The 20,892-nt window shown below is 45.3% G+C and overlaps 1 protein-coding gene across 1 annotated transcript in view; it reads right to left on the bottom strand.

Annotated features, from left to right (window-relative positions):
* The window catches only part of lrrk1 (leucine-rich repeat kinase 1), a 196,799-nt gene that overhangs the window by 87,965 nt on the left and 87,942 nt on the right, over positions 1 to 20,892 (bottom strand). Inside the window, exons 5-14 of the mRNA XM_084005722.1 lie at positions 16,286 to 16,465; positions 10,221 to 10,357; positions 7,906 to 8,132; positions 6,222 to 6,349; positions 4,946 to 5,109; positions 4,197 to 4,334; positions 3,564 to 3,676; positions 2,538 to 2,608; positions 2,093 to 2,222; positions 903 to 1,024 (exon numbers count right to left, since the gene is read on the bottom strand). Coding sequence (XP_083861848.1) covers positions 903 to 1,024; positions 2,093 to 2,222; positions 2,538 to 2,608; positions 3,564 to 3,676; positions 4,197 to 4,334; positions 4,946 to 5,109; positions 6,222 to 6,349; positions 7,906 to 8,132; positions 10,221 to 10,357; positions 16,286 to 16,465 — 1,410 coding nt within the window. The remainder of the gene's footprint in view (positions 1 to 902; positions 1,025 to 2,092; positions 2,223 to 2,537; positions 2,609 to 3,563; positions 3,677 to 4,196; positions 4,335 to 4,945; positions 5,110 to 6,221; positions 6,350 to 7,905; positions 8,133 to 10,220; positions 10,358 to 16,285; positions 16,466 to 20,892) is intronic.

Genomic DNA, 20,892 nt, shown 5'->3' with positions numbered 1-20,892 from the left:
GACTGGGTACTCTAAGCGTTAACCATAAACTTGAGAGGTACTGTAAGTCAACTGTTCTCCGCTTTTAAACAAATGAATTAAAGCTGTATCCGAAGATAATATGGGGCTTCAGCAGTCATTTAAGCATTATAATTTCAGGACAAACTATAACTATATGTGACCCCGCCACGGCAAAACCAGCAACAAGTCGTGAGGGACAAATTCGCGTAAAAGACGAAATAAGCTTTTTTTTTTTTCAAAATTAGTGATTTTCGTTTTTTTGGCAGAATATGCAAGTTGAGATCATGAAGAAGCCACTCCATGTTTCAGATAACAGTATTGGTTGCCGTAAAAGTATACATTTTGTATTTGTAGTTTCGGAAACAATCTGCTGTTGTCTACGGCGATGCAGTTCATTTCCATACTGATCACCGTTGGCCATTCATGCGCTGTTGTTATTTTTTTCGGCAAATCAGCTGCACGTTAGAAGCGAAACACATGGCTACTTATTCAGCGCAGCAGAGGAGCTGGAGCGGAAGATATCAGATGCTATATCTACGGTTACATTTCAACGGGATAAAGACAGCGAAATAGAGGAAATCTGTAACGTTGACTGCAAATGCTACGGAAGAAGAAAGGAGAACTCTCTCCTTGGAAGACATTCATGTAGCGACAAACTTTCTCTAGCCAGGTGAGGTGACATTTGCAAATCTTTCAGGCCAGTTTTCTCAGTGAACGGTTTTCAGAGAAGCATACATTCAAATGGCCACAACTTCGTCAAATATTATCATGTGTTAGACATCATTGGAAAGCTCAGAAACTACACTTTCAGAATCTGTGAATAACTCAAATGCCCCGAGGTCGACTTGTTCCTGGTTTTGCCGTGGCTGGTCACATATATAAACTATAAATACTTTAAAAACAGTATGTACCTTCTTTCCTGACTTCCTGGGGGACATTAGTAATGTTGAGGTCTTCAGTGTCCAGCTGCCACAGGTTGGAGAGTTGACTGAGCTCTGCTGGAAGCTCCCGGATTCCAGGATTACTGGTGAGACAACACAGATCAAATAACATTTTCAATAACTTAACATGATTAATTGTTCTTAATTTCACAACTATTTAGCCCTTCACTGAGCTCACAGGGGTTTTCAAAACAGTCAAATTGACATGTTGCCAGATTCATTTTCTGGCGGATGTTTGGGATTTTGTGGATCATTCAATAATTGCTGCTGCTGCGTGAGAGCACAGCAGTTTCCTGGTTGTATAAAACAGCTGCAAACAGCTGTAATTGGAGGACTGACCTCATAGCCAGCAGCGGTTCCCAGGGACTCAACCCAAAACCATTTGTCATTTCTGACTTTATTATTTGACGTGTTATGGCAACATCATATTTGAAAGTGCCCTTCAGTGCTAAACAACAACAAGTATTTAACCAATGTATTGCATAATTTGACTTGCTGTAAAAGTGCTGAAAAATCACCGAAGTGATAATAAGAGATTATGATATCGGATAAGAGATTTGAAACAATAGACAGACCTTACAAAGCATGACTTCAGACTTTTTACTGATCACCATCATTATGGAGTTATTTCAGCATCCATTTCATTTGGTTATTGATATTAAATCACAGCTACATAGTTTATTCTGGTTCCCTTCAGCTGTAGTAAACCAGCTGATGTGGGTCTAACTAGATCTAGTGAATCTAGCTTGGTGAAATTCACCGACCACCTCTGGATGTCATGAACTCAGACAGGATCCATCAGGACGGATGAAACCTGGTTGGTGTCTACATGGAGGTAAGCCCCGCCTCCTCTCCAAGAACGTCCATTGCGAGTGACGCAAATAAACACAAATGATCATGTGGTCAAACTTGCATGAGCGACACAGGTGAAAATGTACTTTTAGTTTGGTGTGAACACAACATAAAGCTGTTTCTACCACCCAGAAAAGGTTTTTTCCGTTTTAAATGTGAATCTTCAGCACTGACAGAGATGAGTGCCCACTACAGAAAAATCTGACTGAAAAGATGAAAAACACACAGATCATCATGATGAGGCAGAGGGAGGACTCAGCAGGAAGGGGGGAGGCTGGTGGACAGACAGAGGGACTCACTTGGAGAGGTAGAGTTCAGTTAGGCTGTGCAGACCACACACTGAATGGGGAACAGACTCCAGCTGGTTGTCATTCAAGAAAAGCACTTCCAGTGAATCCCGCAGAATCAAGGGGAACTCGATGGGACACACTGCCAAGACAGTGTGATGCAGAGGGTCACAGCAGGCATGCAACTAGACACAGTTAACACTGGAATTGGTTAACCCACGTTTTTGTATCACGTTGAACTTAAAGGAATTGTTTTGGCCAGAATGAAGCTTTTGAGGCAGGTCTGTGTTTAACAAGCTGCTTCTATTAAAAGGTTAGTTTGAAGTGAGAGATGGGGTAGGATAGAAATGGGTTGTGGTTTGTCACCCATGAATAGTTTGACCCTAAAGTCCTGACATTATCTCCAAAGTCCACATTTTAAGGGGCCCCAATTTCCCTGTATGTAAAGCAGATCTACCTGGGTCTGGGTCCCTCCTGTTCCAAGTGGTCAGAAAGGCCAGCCTCCTGGATTTGGGACCCTGCTCTGTTCTAAAGACACAAATGTCAAGGAGGAATGGCAACATCATCAAATAGTTCCTTTAATAATAGTAATAAGCAAGGAATAATGATAAAGTAAACTCTGTTCAGTACAAACCAGGATATAACTAGAGAAGTAATACATTTAAGGAAAAACGCTGCATCTAGACTACATGTACAACATCAATTCATCTATTTACCACCCAACAAAAAATAGATGATAAACTGAATCTTTGGGTTTTGACTAATTATGATTTCAGTTACCAACAAATGTTGAAAGCTTAAAGTCCCAGTCGGCAAGACCGGCGGATCGAGGGCACGAGATTTTGAATGTTTACAACTCTCACGTTCCTCCCCCACGACCACCGAGCTCCTTCCCCTCGACTTCGTGCCCTTTGAAATCCCTTAGATCACGACTGTCGCAATCTTTCTTTTTTTCCCTTATTTTCCACCGGTGTTTTCTTTTCCTTGGTTGTTTTGGACCTCCTCGTTTCGGTTTTTAATGAGGAATTGGAAGCTTGTTGCTACTCCCCTCCACCTCCCCCCGTGATAGTGGAACGACCCGAGGGGGGAGGGGCTCTGTGTATGCACAAACACAGCCCTGCGTGCTGATTGGACAGGATGATCCGGGCGTTATCGGATCTTTGCAAAACAGACAACAGGCTTTACTTGCACGTAGAGGCGCGCTTTTTTTCTAAAACCAGATGATGTATGTTGTTCTATCGGAGCATAGTGTTGGCTTCAGTGAATATGATAAAAAGAAATGTTGCCGACTGGGACTTTAACTTCCTGAGATTTTATGATAATAATAATATTTTATAAAATGTTATCAACGCTGGTTATACTTTCTTCCAAGCTGAAGAAAGAGGAAAGTGTTCTCTTCACACGTGACTTTGAGTGAACTCCAGGGAGAACGGCTGAGTTGCTCAGTAACAGCTGGCAGAGTGTATCTACAGTGTGGACCTACTTGCCCAGCTGGTTCCTGGAAAGATCGAGGGTCCTGAGCTGAGAGCACTTCCACTTACTGGGGTCTGGGAGTGTCGCAATGCGATTCCCACACAATCTCAACGACACCAGAGCCTGATGGGAGGATGAGTGGGAGGAGGGGTGAGATACTGTAAAGCACACATTCACATTGTCCTTTGAAGGAATACATAGACAGCTGGCTGACTGGACCACTAGCCAGCCCTCCTTTACAGTGATCTCCAAAGATCTCATGGTGGTTACTGTGGATTGCTGCTTCCAATTATATTCGGTTATTATGTTTATAATAATAATAATAATAATAGGTTAATACTACTGTTAATACAAATATCCCTTATAATAACAACAATGATAATAGTCATTTTATAATAATAATAATAATTATCCGGGTGATTCCAAGCTGTGGAACAAGAACGTAAGCCAAAGATTCAAATATGGAGCCATCCCCAGAACAGCAGTGCCACCTGGAGGCTACTTAACAGATCACACACTTGAGTCTGAATACTATGATTTGATATGAATGAATGCATTTGTTATGTTTGATTTCACAGAATTGTGTTGATTGCTCTCCAGCTTTGTGCACATACAGATATGCAGTAACAGATCCAGGTTCTACCTCCAGTTCAAAGATATATGAAGGCAGCTCCACCAGGCTGTTGTCAGAGAAGTCAACCTCTTGCAGCTGAGTCCTCCAGAACATAGAGATGGTGTTTGGAAGTCTCTTGATCACATTGGTGGCAGCTTTGCATTGTTTCTGCAGAAAGAAGAATATCCATGTGTGTGATTATGTGGACATGTGTAGCTCAGACTGGTATGGCACATGTATAACCCCGAAATATGTTTATGTTTATCTATATTTTTTGAGGTTTTACTTTGAAACCGCAAAATATGTCTCACACTCTTCGTTTCACCGATTTGACCAATTTGCTGCCAAAAAAGACGACCCTTCCAATCCACTAGGGGTCGGTGTTCCTTTTCCTGGGTGTTTGTCTTACAGATATCAGCTGATGAGCCACATCTGAGCCTGGAGTAGTTCGAGGTAGAAAAGCTCACCATAGGAGCATGGATCTTGTACAGAGGTCTGGGACTCCCTTACAGAGGTCTGGACCCACCTACAGACCCCCGGTGGTGTTTGCTAAAGCTCTCAAACAGCACCGTACACCATGATGAGGCTGATAAGTGAAACCATCAGAACATCTCAAGTAAACAGTGATAGGCTACCTATTCAACAATTGCATTAAATTTGTCCTCAAAGGAGCTCAATAGAGTAACACCCACAATACCAAACATGGTCAACAGCAACTGGAATATTCCATTTGGACAAAAAGCTACCAGCAGAAACAGCAAACAGTGGTGGTTTCTTACCAGTGGACAGGCCCAGGGTTCGGGGAAGGCGCTCAGTGTGTTCCTGCACACATTGAGGAAGCTCAGGGATTTCAAACAGTGCATGATGGTCGAGGGCAGACTGGTCAGACTGTTATCACACACATCCAGCTCCTCCAGCTTACGAAGACCGATCCAGTTAGTAGCTGATAGGCAGGAAGAGGAAAAGGCTGAATCAGACCTGACTGAAAGGCCTGAAAACAGTTAGTTGAAAACAGTTTCAATCCGTTTTTAATTAGTAAAATCTTCATCTGAATGGTAACCTCCACTTATCTGACTAATCACAGAGGTCATCGGGTGTTTCAGGTCACGAACATCAGACACCCTCACTCTGGTGACCCAGAGGCTGATCAAGCCCCAACTCGTATTAATCAACACAATTCCCACTACTGTGTGTCTGTATGAAATTAATTGTTAAATATGCAAGATCGGCATATCGTTTGTTTTCATTAACAGCCGAGTTGTGCGTCACTTTTGATTGGAGCTGCCCGGAGGAATTGTGGGGCGGCGTGATCTCCTTTCCTTTGGTGAAGGAAAGGAAATCCAGGTCCAGTGTTTCCTCTGCTAAGGGAGAGAGGAAAGGAAGCATTGAAGCACCTTTGCTGAGGATTTAGAGAATTTTAACTGAATTCTAACAGCTCTTCTCATGGTGACACGTAGATGCTTCAGGTCCTTTCACTCAGTAGGAACCTTCCTAAAATGAAGACCATAGCCCGGGGATCTTTAGGAAAGATGTGGAGTGCACCAGATACACCACATCTGGGAGGTCGCCATATCTAATACCCATGTTTCCATTCACATATTTTAGTTTGGAAGTACCGCATGAAGCAGAAATAAATAACCCTCCACCTAATAAAACTCCTATTCTGAATCTCTCATTTTTAATCCAGAGGCATATCCACAAAAACTATTCTACATAAAAACTTCTTCATGCCCATTTACAACAACATACATGTAGGACATTTGCAACAGCAGCCTCTACAGTCCCAGAATCTGATGAAAGATCTAACGAAATGTGACGTTACATCGGGTTGCAACCTCTACGTCTTCTTCTACTTTGTTTGTAAAGTGTAGTCTAGTTTATTTGCTCCAAACTATTTGATGGAAATGCACATCATTTACATCCATTTGCAATATTTCAAAAGTTCACTTAAAATTTGCTTGAATGGAAACACAACTAATTTAACCATTTCCTGCTCTTAACCTTGACATGCGACAGACAACATGCATACAATATATGAGTAGCGTTGGAACATACTGGTGGGGATGTCAAACAGGACTGTGAGCTGGTTCTTGGCAGCAGAAAGTCTCTGGATGTGGGTCAGATGGAGGAGTCCAGCTGGCAAACTGGTGAGCTGGTTCTGAGAGAGATTAATTTGCTGCAAACTGAAGCACAGAAAAGACATTCAGGCATTTCAAATCTGTCGAAGAGGGGATATGTTAAACACTTGTTTGCCCTTTTAGACAAAGAGAGAAGATCAATAATAGTAGAGACTCAGAGGAGCAGCTTGTCACTTAAAGGAGAATAGTGCTGGTCCACCTCAGCCACACACACATACATACATACATATATATATATATATACACACACACACACACACACACACACAAAGGATGTCTGGGGTTCCCCTCCCCCATCTGTCTGCAGACCTGGTCACTTTCACACTTCCTGTGAACTGCAGATTCCACTGTGATTGGCCAACTGCAGTAGAAGTCTGCTTCTACTGAGCAGATCTACTGGGAATCTTCCTCTTTCTACTGAGATGTCGACCTGAGCACAGGTCTCCCCTCCGGGACTTCGCCTAAGCTGGCTGTTGGAGCCTGTTTTAGCCTACAAGGAACAGCTAAAGAGACCCAGCTCAGCTGATCTCCCCCTTTCAAGACACAAGATCATCTCTAGTCGAGACGCAGAGCTCACTAGAAACTCCTCCATTCACAACTTCAAGGACAGCAACTTTCCTTCACAGGAACCTGAAGACAGAAACCCTTTTCAGAGGAACAACCAACCCTTCTTCAAGGAATGGTAACAATCTGGGCATAGCTTAGGATATAATGTATTGTTTACTAAAGTGTCTAACCTTAGTTCAGCTGTTAGTGATCTAGAACAGACAGTGTGCACGTTCACTAATCCAACTTTTCTTCCAACGACTCTACATATATTACACTAACTCTACACACAAACAGAAACTTGGGTCTCATATCTATCTATCTATCTATCTATCTATCTATCTATCTATCTATCTATCTATCTATCTATCTATCTATCTATCTATCTATCTATCTATCACCAATTTTCTTTGTGAATGAATAATGTATCGTAAAGAAATAAATGTTCTTCATTAAAATACAGGGTGCATAAGTATGGGCACCCCTATGTTAAACTCCCCTAGAGGCAGGCAGATTTTTATTTTTAAAGGCCAGTTATTACATGGGATCGAGGATACTATGCATTCTGATAAAGTCACCTGGGCCTTTGGAGTTAAAATAAAATCCAAATCCTCACATACCCTTCACATACCTAGAGACTGGCATGGTGCTTTTCAGATAGCCTAATGATTTCTCAATGCAAATCAAACCAGCTAATAGGCTAACTGAAAAGCACCATGATTTTCCCATACTTATGCACCCTGTATTTTAATGAAGAACGTACATTATTCATTCACAAAGAAAATTGGTGTCCTAAAAGGTAGGATTTTTCCTCCTTTGTTTAATTAAGGCATTAAGATCAATTCACAAAAGATGATTTTTTTCTTCCTCTTTTTAGTCAACTTTAGCATGGGGTGCCTAAACGTATGCATAGCACTGTATATACACGTCTCCTATTATTTAAAGGAAACCGACCAAATGTATTATCAGTCTCAAAAAGGTTTGTTGAGCCCTGGAAGTAGACTGACTAGTTGATCCAGCTACATGTAGGCCAGCCAACCTTGTGGCCTATGTACCTGGAGCAGATGACCTCCTGGGAGCTGGGAGCAGCTGGCAGCTCTTTCAGCTGATTGTTGGACAGATCTACAGTGTGCAGGTGGATGAGACCCCAGGGCACCACGGAGGGCAGAGCAGCCAGGCTGTTGGAGGACAGATCCAGGTGGGTGATCCGTGAGGACAGATCCATGAACCAATCCAGCTCCAACCAGGGCAGCTGCAGGCCGCTCCAGCACACAGAGACAGCCTGCACACATACAGAGGACAATTAACTTCCTTATAATACCTTGAGGTACCAAAGTCAACACATGAACTTTTGCCATTAAACAAAGCTACATTTTGCTTCATGTGACTCATGCAGGATCGTTTGTGTTTATTAATAAAACCTAAACTATTCAGCTGTGTTTTAATTGCAATGCATTGTTAGGTCTGTCTGCAAGGCAACAACACACTTTAAAATGCTTGTTTTCTGAATGGAGTATGGTTGATGGGTGCTAGGCTATGCTAACATTGTAGCTGCTCCATCAACACTCCAAATAAGGTAATCTAGACATAAATACAGCAGAGACCTTGTTGTTTGGGCCACTGCCAGTCTCTGGTTTCTCCACATAGTCTGGTCTGGTCTCTGAACTAATGTGAGCTACTAACTAGACCTCTGGGGGACCATAGTCAGTCTCTGGTTTCTACTCGTAGTCTGGTCTGGTCTCTGGACTAATGTAATCTACTATTGTAGACCTCTGGGGGACCACAGACAGTCTCTGTTTTCTCCACATAGTCTGGTCTCTAGACTAATGTAAGCTACTATCATAGACATCTGGGGGACCACAGACAGTTTCTTGTTTCTCCACGTAGTCTGGTCTGGTCTCTGGTCTAATGTGAGCTACTATATACAAATACGTACTTGCCTCTTTCACAAGGCATCATATGCACCACCAGTGTAAATTTGCAGCTATTTGTGTTGCATTGACATTGTATGTGTAAACATAGCATAAAGAGAATCGGTTAAAGAATGTAGCATTGTTAAAGCATTTTGAGACTGATTATTTGAATAAATTAATTTCATCAGCTTGCACCAGGTCGCACGTAAACTCCAAACAACACGTCAAACTGAAACTTTTGTGATGCATAAAGTTAAAGGCTTTCAGCTATAGCCTGTATAACATAAGTGGACGCAGTCATAGTGATATCACCCGTTGTGAACTACAGTTTTGAAGCCTCGAGTTCGGCGTTTTGGCCATCGCCATCTTGAAATTTTTGCAAGTGAAGGTAGTGACCATATTTGGACTGTTGAGGAGCGACGAGTGGTTCTGATGAACACAAGCAGCAGAGCAGCACCCTTACTGGATCTGGATCCATCTGGATTCTGATGTGAAGCTGCAACAAAGCTCCATAATTCAAGGTCAACTTTACAGCTAATGTTAAAGTTATCTTAGAAGCTAACTGCATTGGTAGTGTGGTAGCGATCTTTCAATCACAAGGTAGCCCCGCCCCCTAAAGCATCCCCTGCATTCTGGTCTGTTGGACTCTAAATGGACCATAATGTACTAAATGAACATCACACTGGATTGAAGAAGACTTGAAACTAGAGATTGAGACCATAAACTGTTTACAGCGCCGCTAGAATCCTGCTGAAAGTACGCAAATATGAACACATCACACCCATCCTTCACTCGCTACACTGGCTACCCATCTCCGCTCGGATCGACTACAAACGCCCCCCAGTACCTCAAAGAACTCCTCACCCCCCAGACCTCAGCACGCTGACTCCGCTCCACCAACAGCCACAGACTTCTCCCCCCAGGGACTAAGAGCTGCACACTGGGAGACCGAGTCTTCTGCTCCTCGACTGTGGAACACCCTCCCAGAACACCTGAGGGTCCCACAGTCAATTGATTGTTTTAAAAAGGGACTCAAAACATACCTTTTTAAAAAATCTTTTAAGCTGTAATTTTTACTTGTGTTACTTTGATAACTGCTTTTAACTCTTGTTTTAACTTATGTTTCTTTTTTTGCTGTTGTAGCACTTTGAGATTTTTCAGTAAATATAAAGTGCATTACAAATAAAATGTATTATTATTATTATTATTACCATGTTAACTGAGATAATACATCAAGAGAGAAGTAGGACCATTTTCTCATAGTCTTCCATACAATCAGAGGGGAGTAGAGAAGGCTCTTCAGCTTTGGCTTCACTTTTCAGAACCAGGGGTTACCATCGGCATTCAGTTGGTGCTGGCCTCTGCCAGCTGCATCCCTGGTCACAGGTTCTATATGTCTCTAGACACTTCAGATTTATGTGTTCACAGACATACTATTATTATTCCAGAACACAGACCTTGTCTCCTTCTGCGTTGGAGGTTTCCTCCAGTTTGAGTCTGAGGAGGTGTTTGCTGAAGGCTGGATGGTCCATCAGGGTGTATGAGGAGAACCCTGCTCCCTTCTGCAGCAGGAAACGAGCAATCTCCTCATTCCCTGCAACACATAACACGCTAGGCATGGGACGATGTGAAAATTTCATGTCACAATTATTTTGGCCAAAATTCATGTATATAATATAATAAAACTATGCTTAAAACCGCACTAAAACATGGGGGGAAATATTACACTGTAATACACTGTAATGCCAAAAGTATTCACATCCAAATAATTGAAATCAGGTGTTCCAATCACTTCCATGGCCACAGGTGTATAAAAGCAAGCACCTAGGCATGCAGACTGTTAATACAAACATTTTTGAAAGAATGGGTCGCTCTCAGGAGCTCAGTGAATTCCAGTGTGGTACTGTGATAGGATGCCACCTGTGCAACAAGTCCAGTCGTGAAATTTCCTCCCTCTTAAATATTAACTGTCAGTGGGATGATAACAAATTGGAAGTGATTGGGAACAACAGCAACTCAGCCAAGAAGTGGTAGACCACATAAAATGATGGAGTGGGGTCAGCGGATGCTGAGGCGAGCAGTGCACAGAGGTCGCCAACTTTCTGCAGAGTCAATCACTACAGACCTCCAAACTTCATGTGGCCTTCAGATTAGCTCAAAAACAGTTTAGAGAGCTACATGGAATGGGTTTCCATGGCGATCAGCCGCATCCAAGCCATACATCAGCGAGTGCAATGCAAAGCGTCGGGTGCAGTGGTGTAAAGCACGCCGCCACTGGACTCTAGAGCAGTGGAGACGCGTTCTCTGGAGTGACGGACCACGCTTCTCCATCTGGCAATCTGATGGACGAGTCTGGGTTTGGCGGTTGCCAGGGCAACGGTACTTATCTGACTGCATTGAGCCACGTGTAAAGTTTGGTGGAGGGGGATTATGGTGTGGGGCTGTTTTTCAGGAGCTGGGCTTGGCCCCTTAGTTCCAGTGAAAGGAACTCTGAATGCTTCAGCATACCAAGAGATGTTGGACAATTCCATGAACCCAACTTTGTGGACCAGTTTTCGGGATGGCCTCTTCCTGTTCCAACATGACTGTGTGACCTCACAAATACGCTTCTGGAAGAATGGTCAAAAAGTCCCATAAACACACTCCCAAACCTTGTGGAAAGCCTTCCCATTAAGAATGGGATGTCACTTAAAGCTGTAGTCTACGATTTGAAAAAGCACCCCCCCCCCCCCACACACACACACACCCCTCCCATCTGTGCTCCTCCAAGCTTGCCTTCGACCTCCCTCTTATTTTACGAAAATAGTTTTAAGAAAAAAGAAATAAGCTATGCAGTTGCTAAATCTGTCTTTATTTTAGATCGACAACAGTCAGTTTAAAAGATTTTCGAGAGCTTGCGGGCGGCGGCGGCGTCTCTCGAAACTCGCCGCGCTGCGACGGCATTGCACGGCTTCTTACATAGAAAATGAATGGGAACATTCCCTCCGGGTATGAACTCAGGCAGGACGCCGTTTAGTTTCCCGGTGTGTCCGGGACTTCCACAACATGTACAAAGCAGCAATAGTGTTTATTACGGCCACGAATGATGAAACATTATTGGTGTAAATGCAGCGGGTGCCGGTCGGATTTCTCTCTCACCCAGACTGCAGTATGTCCCCGATCCCAAACTGCTCGGAGATCGCTCGCCACAATCCCCCCCCATCTCCCCTCCCCGCTGACGCCGCAGCCTCAGCCAAAATCTCACTCTGAACTCACGTGAGAGCCTTGCTCCTTACCTGAACTGCTCAGAGCAACAAGCGTCTTGTCCGCTCGTAGTTTCAAACTGAGCGAGGATTGGATCGGAGCCAATAGTAGCCACCGGTCCGCATGGCTACTGTTGGCAAAATTGTGAAAAATCGTAGACTACAGCTTTAAGTTCATATGCGAGTCAAGGAAGGTGAGAGAATACTTTTGGCAATATAGTGTTTTTTCAGGCTATATTTTAACTTCTCTTCCATGATAACAAGCTAGGCAAGTTTTACATGTCACTCATGATGATACGATTATCCTGATAATGAAAATTCATCATTATCAACTTATTGTAAGTGTTTTTTTTTTTTAAATCACGATCGGCGATAAAATTCCATATGGTCCCATCCATAAAATACACGACCATATAATGTGTTCACAGTACCAGAGGTGGACAACATCTGTCCCCGTTCTTGCAAATACAGTGGGGCAAAAAAGTATTTAGTCAGCCACCGATTGTGCAAGTTCTCCCACTTAAAATGATGACAGAGACAGAATGTGAAAAAAAATCCTGGAAATCACATTGTAGGATTTTTAAATAATTTATTTGTAAATTATGGTGGAAAATAAGTATTTGGTCACCTAAAAACAAGCAAGTTCTCTGGCTCTCACAGACCTGTAACTTCTTCTTTAAGAAGCTCTTCTGTCCTCCACTCATTACCTGTATAAATGGCACCTGTTTGAACTCGTTATCTGTATAAAAGAAACATACAAGACCATTGATAATCTCCCTCGATCTGGGGCTCCACGCAAGATCTCATCCCGTGGGGTCATAATGATCATGAGAACGGTGAGCAAAAATCCCAGAACAACACAGGGGGACATGGTGAATGACCTGCAGAGAGCTGGGACCAAAGTAACAAAGGTTACCGTCAGTACACACTACGCCGACAGGGAATCAACTCCTGCAGTGCCAGACGAGTCCCCCTGCTTAAGCCAGTACATGTCCAGGCCCGTCTGAAGTTTGCCAGAGAGCATATGGATGATCCAGGAGAGAGTTGGGAGAATGTCATGTGGTCAGATGAAACCAAAATAGAACTTTTTGGTACAAACTCAACTCATCGTGTTTGGAGGAAGAAGAATGCTGAGTTGCATCCCAAGAAAACCATACCTACTGTGAAGCATGGGGGTGAAAACATCATGCTTTGGGGCTGTTTTTCTGCAAAGGGGACAGGATGACTGATCCGTGTCAAGGAAAGAATGAATGGGGCCATGTATCGTGAGATTTTGAGCCAAAACCTCCTTCCATCAGTGAGAGCATGAAGATGAAACGTGGCTGGGTCTTCCAGCATGACAATGAACCCAAACACACCGCCCGGGCAACGAAGGAGTGGCTGCGTAAGAAGCATTTGAAAGTCCTGGAGTGGCCTAGTCAGTCTCCAGACCTCAACCCCATAGAAAATCTGTGGAGGGAGTTTGAAGTCGGCGACAGCCTCAAAACATCACTGCTCTAGAGGAGATCTGCATGGAGGAATGCGCCAAAATACCAGCTACAGTGTGTGCAAACCTTGTGAAGACCTACATTAAACGTTTGACCTCTGTCATTGCCAACAAAGGTTAAATTACAAAGTATTGAGTTGAACTTTTGTTATTGACCAAATACTTATTTTCCACCATAATTTACAAATAAATTCTTTAAAAAATCCTACAATGTGATTTCCAGGATTTTTTCCCCACATTCTGTCTCTCACAGTTGAAGTGTACCTATGATGAAAATTACAGACATCTGTCATCATTTTAAGTGGGAGAACTTGCACAATCGGTGGCTGACTAAATACTTTTTTGCCCCACTGTATATGGCTTCTATATTTATGTGTGTGTGTGTGTTTCGAACAAATGCTTTTGTCTTGACATGAACTCATATCCCACAGAGAAAAAAACCCCCAGATAATAAGAAAAGCAGTGTCGGGGCGCCTTGATAGACCATCGTACAGTGTATGCCAAATTAATGCAATTCCATGAGTTTGATTCCAGCCTTGGGACCTTCGTTACATGTCACTCCTCTCACTCAGCCCCCATTTCAAGTCTCTGGGCCCTAGTTTCGTAGACCAGGCGCAGTCAGCGCGCAGCGCACCTGCGACATGCCGACGGGGTGTGTCCGCCTGGACTTTGCAAGTTTCGTGCACCGAGCAGGCTAGCGCAGGCACGCCTCCCGTCACTCCCACCCGCGCAAGTGGGAAAGAGGGAGGAGAAGTAGGCGTGAGTGGGAGACGAGGAGGTATCAAGGCGTGGACTGGGATTAACACAGCCGATTCAGATCTTCACCAATCAAATGAGCTCCTCTCCTCACCTTTAATGCGCCAGGCGAGGTGCAGTGCAAGTTTAGTCACTTGACAGCCCAATGACAGAAGCAGCGCCGGCGCTCCCACCACGCGCATCACGCGCTATGCGTGCGTATAGTCATGATAATTATAATGCCGATATTATATCACTATAGAAATTGTAGGCACATTTTAGGCATGTCTATAACAAAGAAGGGTCAGGGCACACAGCAGACATAATAGCAAGCCGGCCGGGCCATTCATCATCATCATCACCGTCTTCATCATCTGCGCTCCACAGCTGCACCGGATTCCCCGTCCAACACCAGAACGGCGGGACACTGGGACCTCGCGTGCCACTCAGACCAGCTGCAGCCCCAACTCCGGTTCCAGCTCGCGGCAAAGTTGCGCGTCTCTCCACGGACAACAGACCAGGCATGAGCTGCTGTATTTTTTTTTAAAGATGTTTTCATCTTTAAATTAGCAGTGGATAGATATGAAAAACAGGAAAGAGAGAGGGAGATGTTTTGGTCCGAGAGGTCCAAGTTTCAGCTGTGTTAATTCAGTCAGGCTGAGTTTCCGTTACGCGTGCCATCCGCCTTTGATCTGACGTCAGATGTGACGGGACAATCTATATAGATATAAATTCAGGTGTTGATTCAATTAGTTGCATTAAATAGTGTTTGTTGTGATTATTTATTGCATTTAAATGTGCCTGGAACTATGGAAACCTGCCTGTGAGGTCTTGGTGACGTGTGCGCACTGCGTGCCGGTCAGCCAAACTGCCACTCCGCCAGCTGTAATTCGCCTTGCGCAAAGAGTAGACCAGGTTGGAGCTGGTTGGAGCTGGCGGGCTTTCGAAGCAGCGCCGGCGCTCCCACCACGCGCATCACGCGCTATGCGTGCGTATAGTCATGATAATTATAATGCCGATATTATATCACTATAGAAATTGTAGGCACATTTTAGGCATGTCTATAACAAAGAAGGGTCAGGGCACACAGCAGACATAATAGCAAGCCGGCCGGGCCATTCATCATCATCATCACCGTCTTCATCATCTGCGCTCCACAGCTGCACCGGATTCCCCGTCCAACACCAGAACGGCGGGACACCGGGACCTCGCGTGCCACTCAGACCAGCTGCAGCCCCAACTCCGGTTCCAGCTCGCGGCAAAGTTGCGCGTCTCTCCACGGACAACAGACCAGGCATGAGCTGCTGTATTTTTTTTTAAAGATGTTTTCATCTTTAAATTAGCAGTGGATAGATATGAAAAACAGGAGAGAGAGAGGGAGATGTTTTGGTCCGAGAGGTCCAAGTTTCAGCTGTGTTAATTCAGTCAGGCTGAGTTTCCGTTACGCGTGCCATCCGCCTTTGATCTGACGTCAGATGTGACGGGACAATCTATATAGATATAAATTCAGGTGTTGATTCAATTAGTTGCATTAAATAGTGTTTGTTGTGATTATTTATTGCATTTAAATGTGCCTGGAACTATGGAAACCTGCCTGTGAGGTCTTGGTGACGTGTGCGCACTGCGTGCCGGTCAGCCAAACTGCCACTCCGCCAGCTGTAATTCGCCTTGCGCAAAGAGTAGACCAGGTTGGAGCTGGCGGGCTTTCGGCGCAGTCTCGGCGAGGCTTTTTGCCACGAAACTTCCGCTGCACCAAGCTGAATATGTGACGCCTCCCCCTGCTGCGCTGCCACACCCATCTTGGCGCAGGTGATCCACCAAACTGCCAAACTGACGTGCGCAAGGTTGCACTGGTCGAAACTTGCATTACGCCGGCTCCGCCACCCTGCACTGCGCCACGAAACTACTAATGGTGAAGAGTTTGAATGACAACGAGACGAGGGGCGAGGAGGCTCCGAGAGGAGTTTAGGGCAATGAAGCCCAGCTGTCTTCAGCTAAAATGAACTATTTGCTGTGTTGGATGTCCCGATGATGTCTGAAGTGTTCTCATCTGTCCTACCTGCTTGTGCAGCAGCGTACAGCGGCAGCCCAGTGATGACAGCAAACTCATTGCTGTGGATGGCACAGTCCTTGGCATCGGCGTCGTAGCCATGGACCAGCAGCCGGACCACGTCCAGGTGACCCTGCTGGCATGATGTGGCCAGCATCCAGTTCAGCAAGTCTCTCTTCAGACATGGACCTGAAAAGGAGCTGGGAGATCAGGGAAGATCTGTCCAAGGACATATTGTACTTCATGAACAATGTTTACATTCTTCTTTCAGCTCAGTGGTAAATCCCTGTTTAACTTGAAGATGATCAAAATATGTCACTATCATGTTGGCTCTCCCAACAAGCTCTTTGAAACAGAGCATTAATCGGGAGCAAGGTAATGTATGGATAATGTGGGATGGTGACCTATGACCAGTGAGCTAGAAATACCAATGAGTAAAAGTATATTTATCCAACGAAGGAATATTCTCTGTTAAATGGGTACTCCTGGGGTTTAGTATTGATCAATGCAGCAGAGGCCCAAATATCCTGAATTGTAATCCGTAGGTTGGTCTGAGATCCAACAACACTGAACCATACATTTCCCATGATTCAACCCTTATGACTGTTTTTAGAGAAGCACTGATCAATCGGCTGCCGATTAAAACTAGTAATATTTTTCTGATTACTTTTAAACACGCGTGCCATCACACTATGATAGTTTAATGAAATAAATCAGTTGAAATAAATAAATGTGGCATAATAGAATAAGTATCTTGAAATATATAAATGTGGTATTATGAAATAAGTTCACTGAAATAAATGAATGTGAATTAATACATACCTTTATTTATATATGTACTGCCTCATTCGTGTATAACAGATTTATTTCAAAGATATATCTTTTTATTTATGTATTTATAGAAATTGGTGTTGATTTAGACTTCATCACGAGAACGTCATCACTATAACATCATCTCACTGAACTAAAACTGGTTCTACCACTGGTTAGGGTCATTAAAAGAAGTTATCAAACTTGTTGGGAGATCTCTGAGAAAATGCAATTGTAGCCATTAATTGTTTCATTCGACCCTCTCTGGCTGGTTAATGTCCATCTCTTGACTCCATACCTTCAGTTTGTAATACAGGTCATTTTGGAGTACATTTGTAGTCACAAATTCCAGGCTGAGATAATCCTGATGACATCATTATATAATCATCGGGGCAATTTTCTCAGAGCCACATGAGATGTTTAAACACTGAATGGTGCTATCCATAACCAGTAAACTGACTTGTCATGTCATTAAATAAACTGGAAGACATTAAGTCGGCTCCAATTTTCAATGAACCAAACAGTCATTCCGTATCATTTCATCAAATTTCTGAAAATCTTCCCACCTGACCATCTGTTACAGCTACTGCTTGAGTGTGTGTGTGTGTGCGTGCATAGTGAGTGATTTCAGGTGTGCTGAGACAGAGCAGAGCCCCATCAGCTGCATCTCATCCTGCAATCACCGAGGCTACTTCTTCTCAGCCCTGCCACACGCTCGCTGCCAGATCGTAGCCACTGTTCCGTCAGTACCCTGCTCGACTCTAGCTTTAGACAAGATTTAAGATAAGAGACACATTTTTTGACTCTGCTTTTTTCTGCTCCAGAACCTGCCTGCCTGCCTGCTCTGCTCCCCGGCCCCGCTCAGCCCCACCAGCCTCCGCCTGGTCACACCCCAGCCTGCTCCTTCCTCAGCCTGCCCCCCTCCACGGATTCAATAAAACTTGTTAATTCCACCTGAACTCCTGTCTGTCCGCATTTGGGTCCTCACCACTGTCCCGTTTACAGTACAATCTGGCCAGTATGTACCCAGCGGACCAGGATGGTGCCGTCCGCCAAGCGCTCACTGGACAGGGCGCGGTCCTCGGACAACACAGTGAGGTGTTGCAAGCACTCACGGCTCGGATAACCGAGATGTCACAGACCCTGGCAAATCTCCAACTGCAACTTTCAGCCCAAGACCGTCCCCCAGCTCCCGTGGCAACCGGCAGCAACCAGCTTCAAACCCGGGAGCCCCATGTGCCGCCTCCAGAACCCTATGACGGTAACCTCGGCACTTGTAGAGATTTTTTGATGCAATGTGATATTGTTTTTGACCAACAGCCCAGTTCCTATGCTTCTGACCGAGCCAAGGTGGCGTACCTGATGGGTTGTCTCCGGGGGGCTGCAAGCAGCTGGGCCACAGCGGTGTGAGAGCAGCAGTCTCCGCTTGTTTCCTCCTACCCCGACTTCACAGCAGAGATGAGGAAGATTTTTGATCATCCCGTCCGGGGCAGAGACGCCACCAAAAGGCTGATCTCCATCCGCCAAGGTGCCAGCTCTGTCGCTGAATTCGCCATCCGTTTCCGCTGCCTCGCCACGGAGAGTGGCTGGAATGAGTAGGCACTCCGGGGGGCCTTTCAGAACGGCCTCAATGAGACCCTTAAGGATGAGCTGGTTTCTCACCCGGAGCCCGAGGGACTGGATAACCTGATTGCCTTGACCATCCGCATTGACAACCGCATCCGTGAGCGTCGGAGGGAGAAGACGGGTAAGGTAACTTCGCCCACTACACCATCAACCTTACCTTGTTTTTCTCCCCCGACTGCCTCTGTTCCTCAGTGTCCCCCAGATCCCGAGCCCATGCAACTGGGCCGAGCCAAACTCTCACCAGAGAGCCGGTTCAATCCCCAGAGCTGCCTGTATTGTGGCCAATCCGGGCATTTTCTACTCTCCTGTCCACACCGCCCGGGAAAAGGGCTTGCTCAGCAGTAGTGGGGGAGATACTGTTGAGTCATAGTAGTTGTCAGTCTCCTTCCAGACCCCAGCTCAATGCCTCCCTCATATAGCGGGACCAGACATTACCCTTGTGTGCTCTCCTTGATTCAGGAGCTGAGGAGAGTTTTTTAGACAGCAAGATGGTAGCACAGCTGGCTATAGACACTGTACCACTGGAGTCGCCTATAACTACCAGAGCTCTAAATGGTAGATTTCTTGCCCATGTGACTAACAAGACTGTGCCCGTCCTCCTCAGAGTCTCAGTTAATCATCAGGAGATGATTAGTTTTCATGTCATTGACTGCCCCAGCTCTCCCCTGGTTCTCGGCTATCCCTGGTTGAGGGCACACAACCCCCAACTTGACTGGTCAGCTGGTAAGGTAATCTCTTGCAGTAATTTTTGTCATGCCAACTGTCTGCATTCAGCCCCTGCTCCTGCCTTGTCTGTACCTCTATCAGTTCCTGAGCCAGCTGACCTGACTTCTGTACCCCAATTTATCATGACCTGGCCACTGTTTTCTGTAGACATCGTGCACTATCATTACCACCTCACCGGCCGTACGACTGCACTATCGGCCTGCAGCCGGGCGCACCACACCCCTGCAGTCGCCTGTACAACCTCTCTCGTCCTGAGCGGGAGGCTTTGGAAGAGTACATCCGGGACTCCTTGGCTACAGGCCTCATCAGACCATCCTCTTCCCCGGTGGGTGCGGGGTTCTTTTTTGTGGGAAAGAGAGATGGCACTCTCAGACCTTGTATTGATTTCCGGGGACTAAACAACATAACCATCAAGAATACCTATCCTCTGCCTTTAATCGATTCTGCTTTTTCCCCTCTTCATGGAGCCAAGATCTTCACCAAGCTGGACCTGCGAAACGCGTACCATCTCATCCGTGTCAGGGAGGGGGTTGAGTGGAAGACCACCTTCAATACCTCCCTGGGCCATTTTGAATATCTGGTGATGCCGTTCGGTCTAACAAATGCTCCTGCTGTTTTTCAGACTTTCATAAATGATGTGCTTCGAGACATGGTCGGGCGGTTTGTCTTCGTCTATCTGGATGATATCCTCATCTTCTCACCTAACCTTGACACTCACCAGCAGCACGTCCGTCAGGTACTCCAACGACTGTTGGAGAACAAGTTATTTGTCAAGCCTGTCAAATGTGAATTCCATGCTTCCACTGTGTCCTTTTTGGGCTATGTCATCACACAGGGGCAGGTGAAGATGGATCCCGCTAAGGTTGAGGCAGTATCTGAGTGGCCTGCCCCCACTACCCGAAAGCAGTTACAGAGGTTTTTGAGGTTTGCCAATTTTTACCGGCGTTTCATCAAGAACTATAGTTGCCTAGCAGCCCCTCTCACTGCTCTGACCTCAACCTCTCATCAGTTCCACTGGACTACAGAGGCTGCGAGTGCGTTTCAAGAACTTAAAGGCCGCTTCGCCTCTGCTCCCATTCTCACCCAGGTGGATCCAGATCTTCAGTTTGTGGTCGAGGTGGATGCCTCCGAGACTGGGGTAGGAGCCATTCTTTCTCAACGTTCCCCCACTGACCATAAACTGCATCCTTGTGCTTTTTACTCCCACAAGCTGTCCTCCGCAAAAAGAAATTATGACGTTGGAAACCGGGAACTCCTGGCAGTCAAACTGGCACTGGAGGAATGGCGCCATTGGTTGGAGGGAGCCAACCAGCCTTTCGTTGTGTGGACGGACCACAAGAACCTGGCCTACATCCAGACGGCTAAGCGTCTCAACCCACGACAAGCCAGGTGGGCCTTGTTTTTTGGAAGATTCAATTTCACCTTGACTTATCGCCCTGGTTCCAGGAACACCA

This window comes from Eutrigla gurnardus (assembly GCF_963514095.1).
Source record: "Eutrigla gurnardus genome assembly, chromosome: 1".
Lineage (NCBI taxonomy): Eukaryota > Metazoa > Chordata > Actinopteri > Perciformes > Triglidae > Eutrigla > Eutrigla gurnardus.
This window is presented reverse-complemented; position numbering and strand designations above follow the sequence as displayed.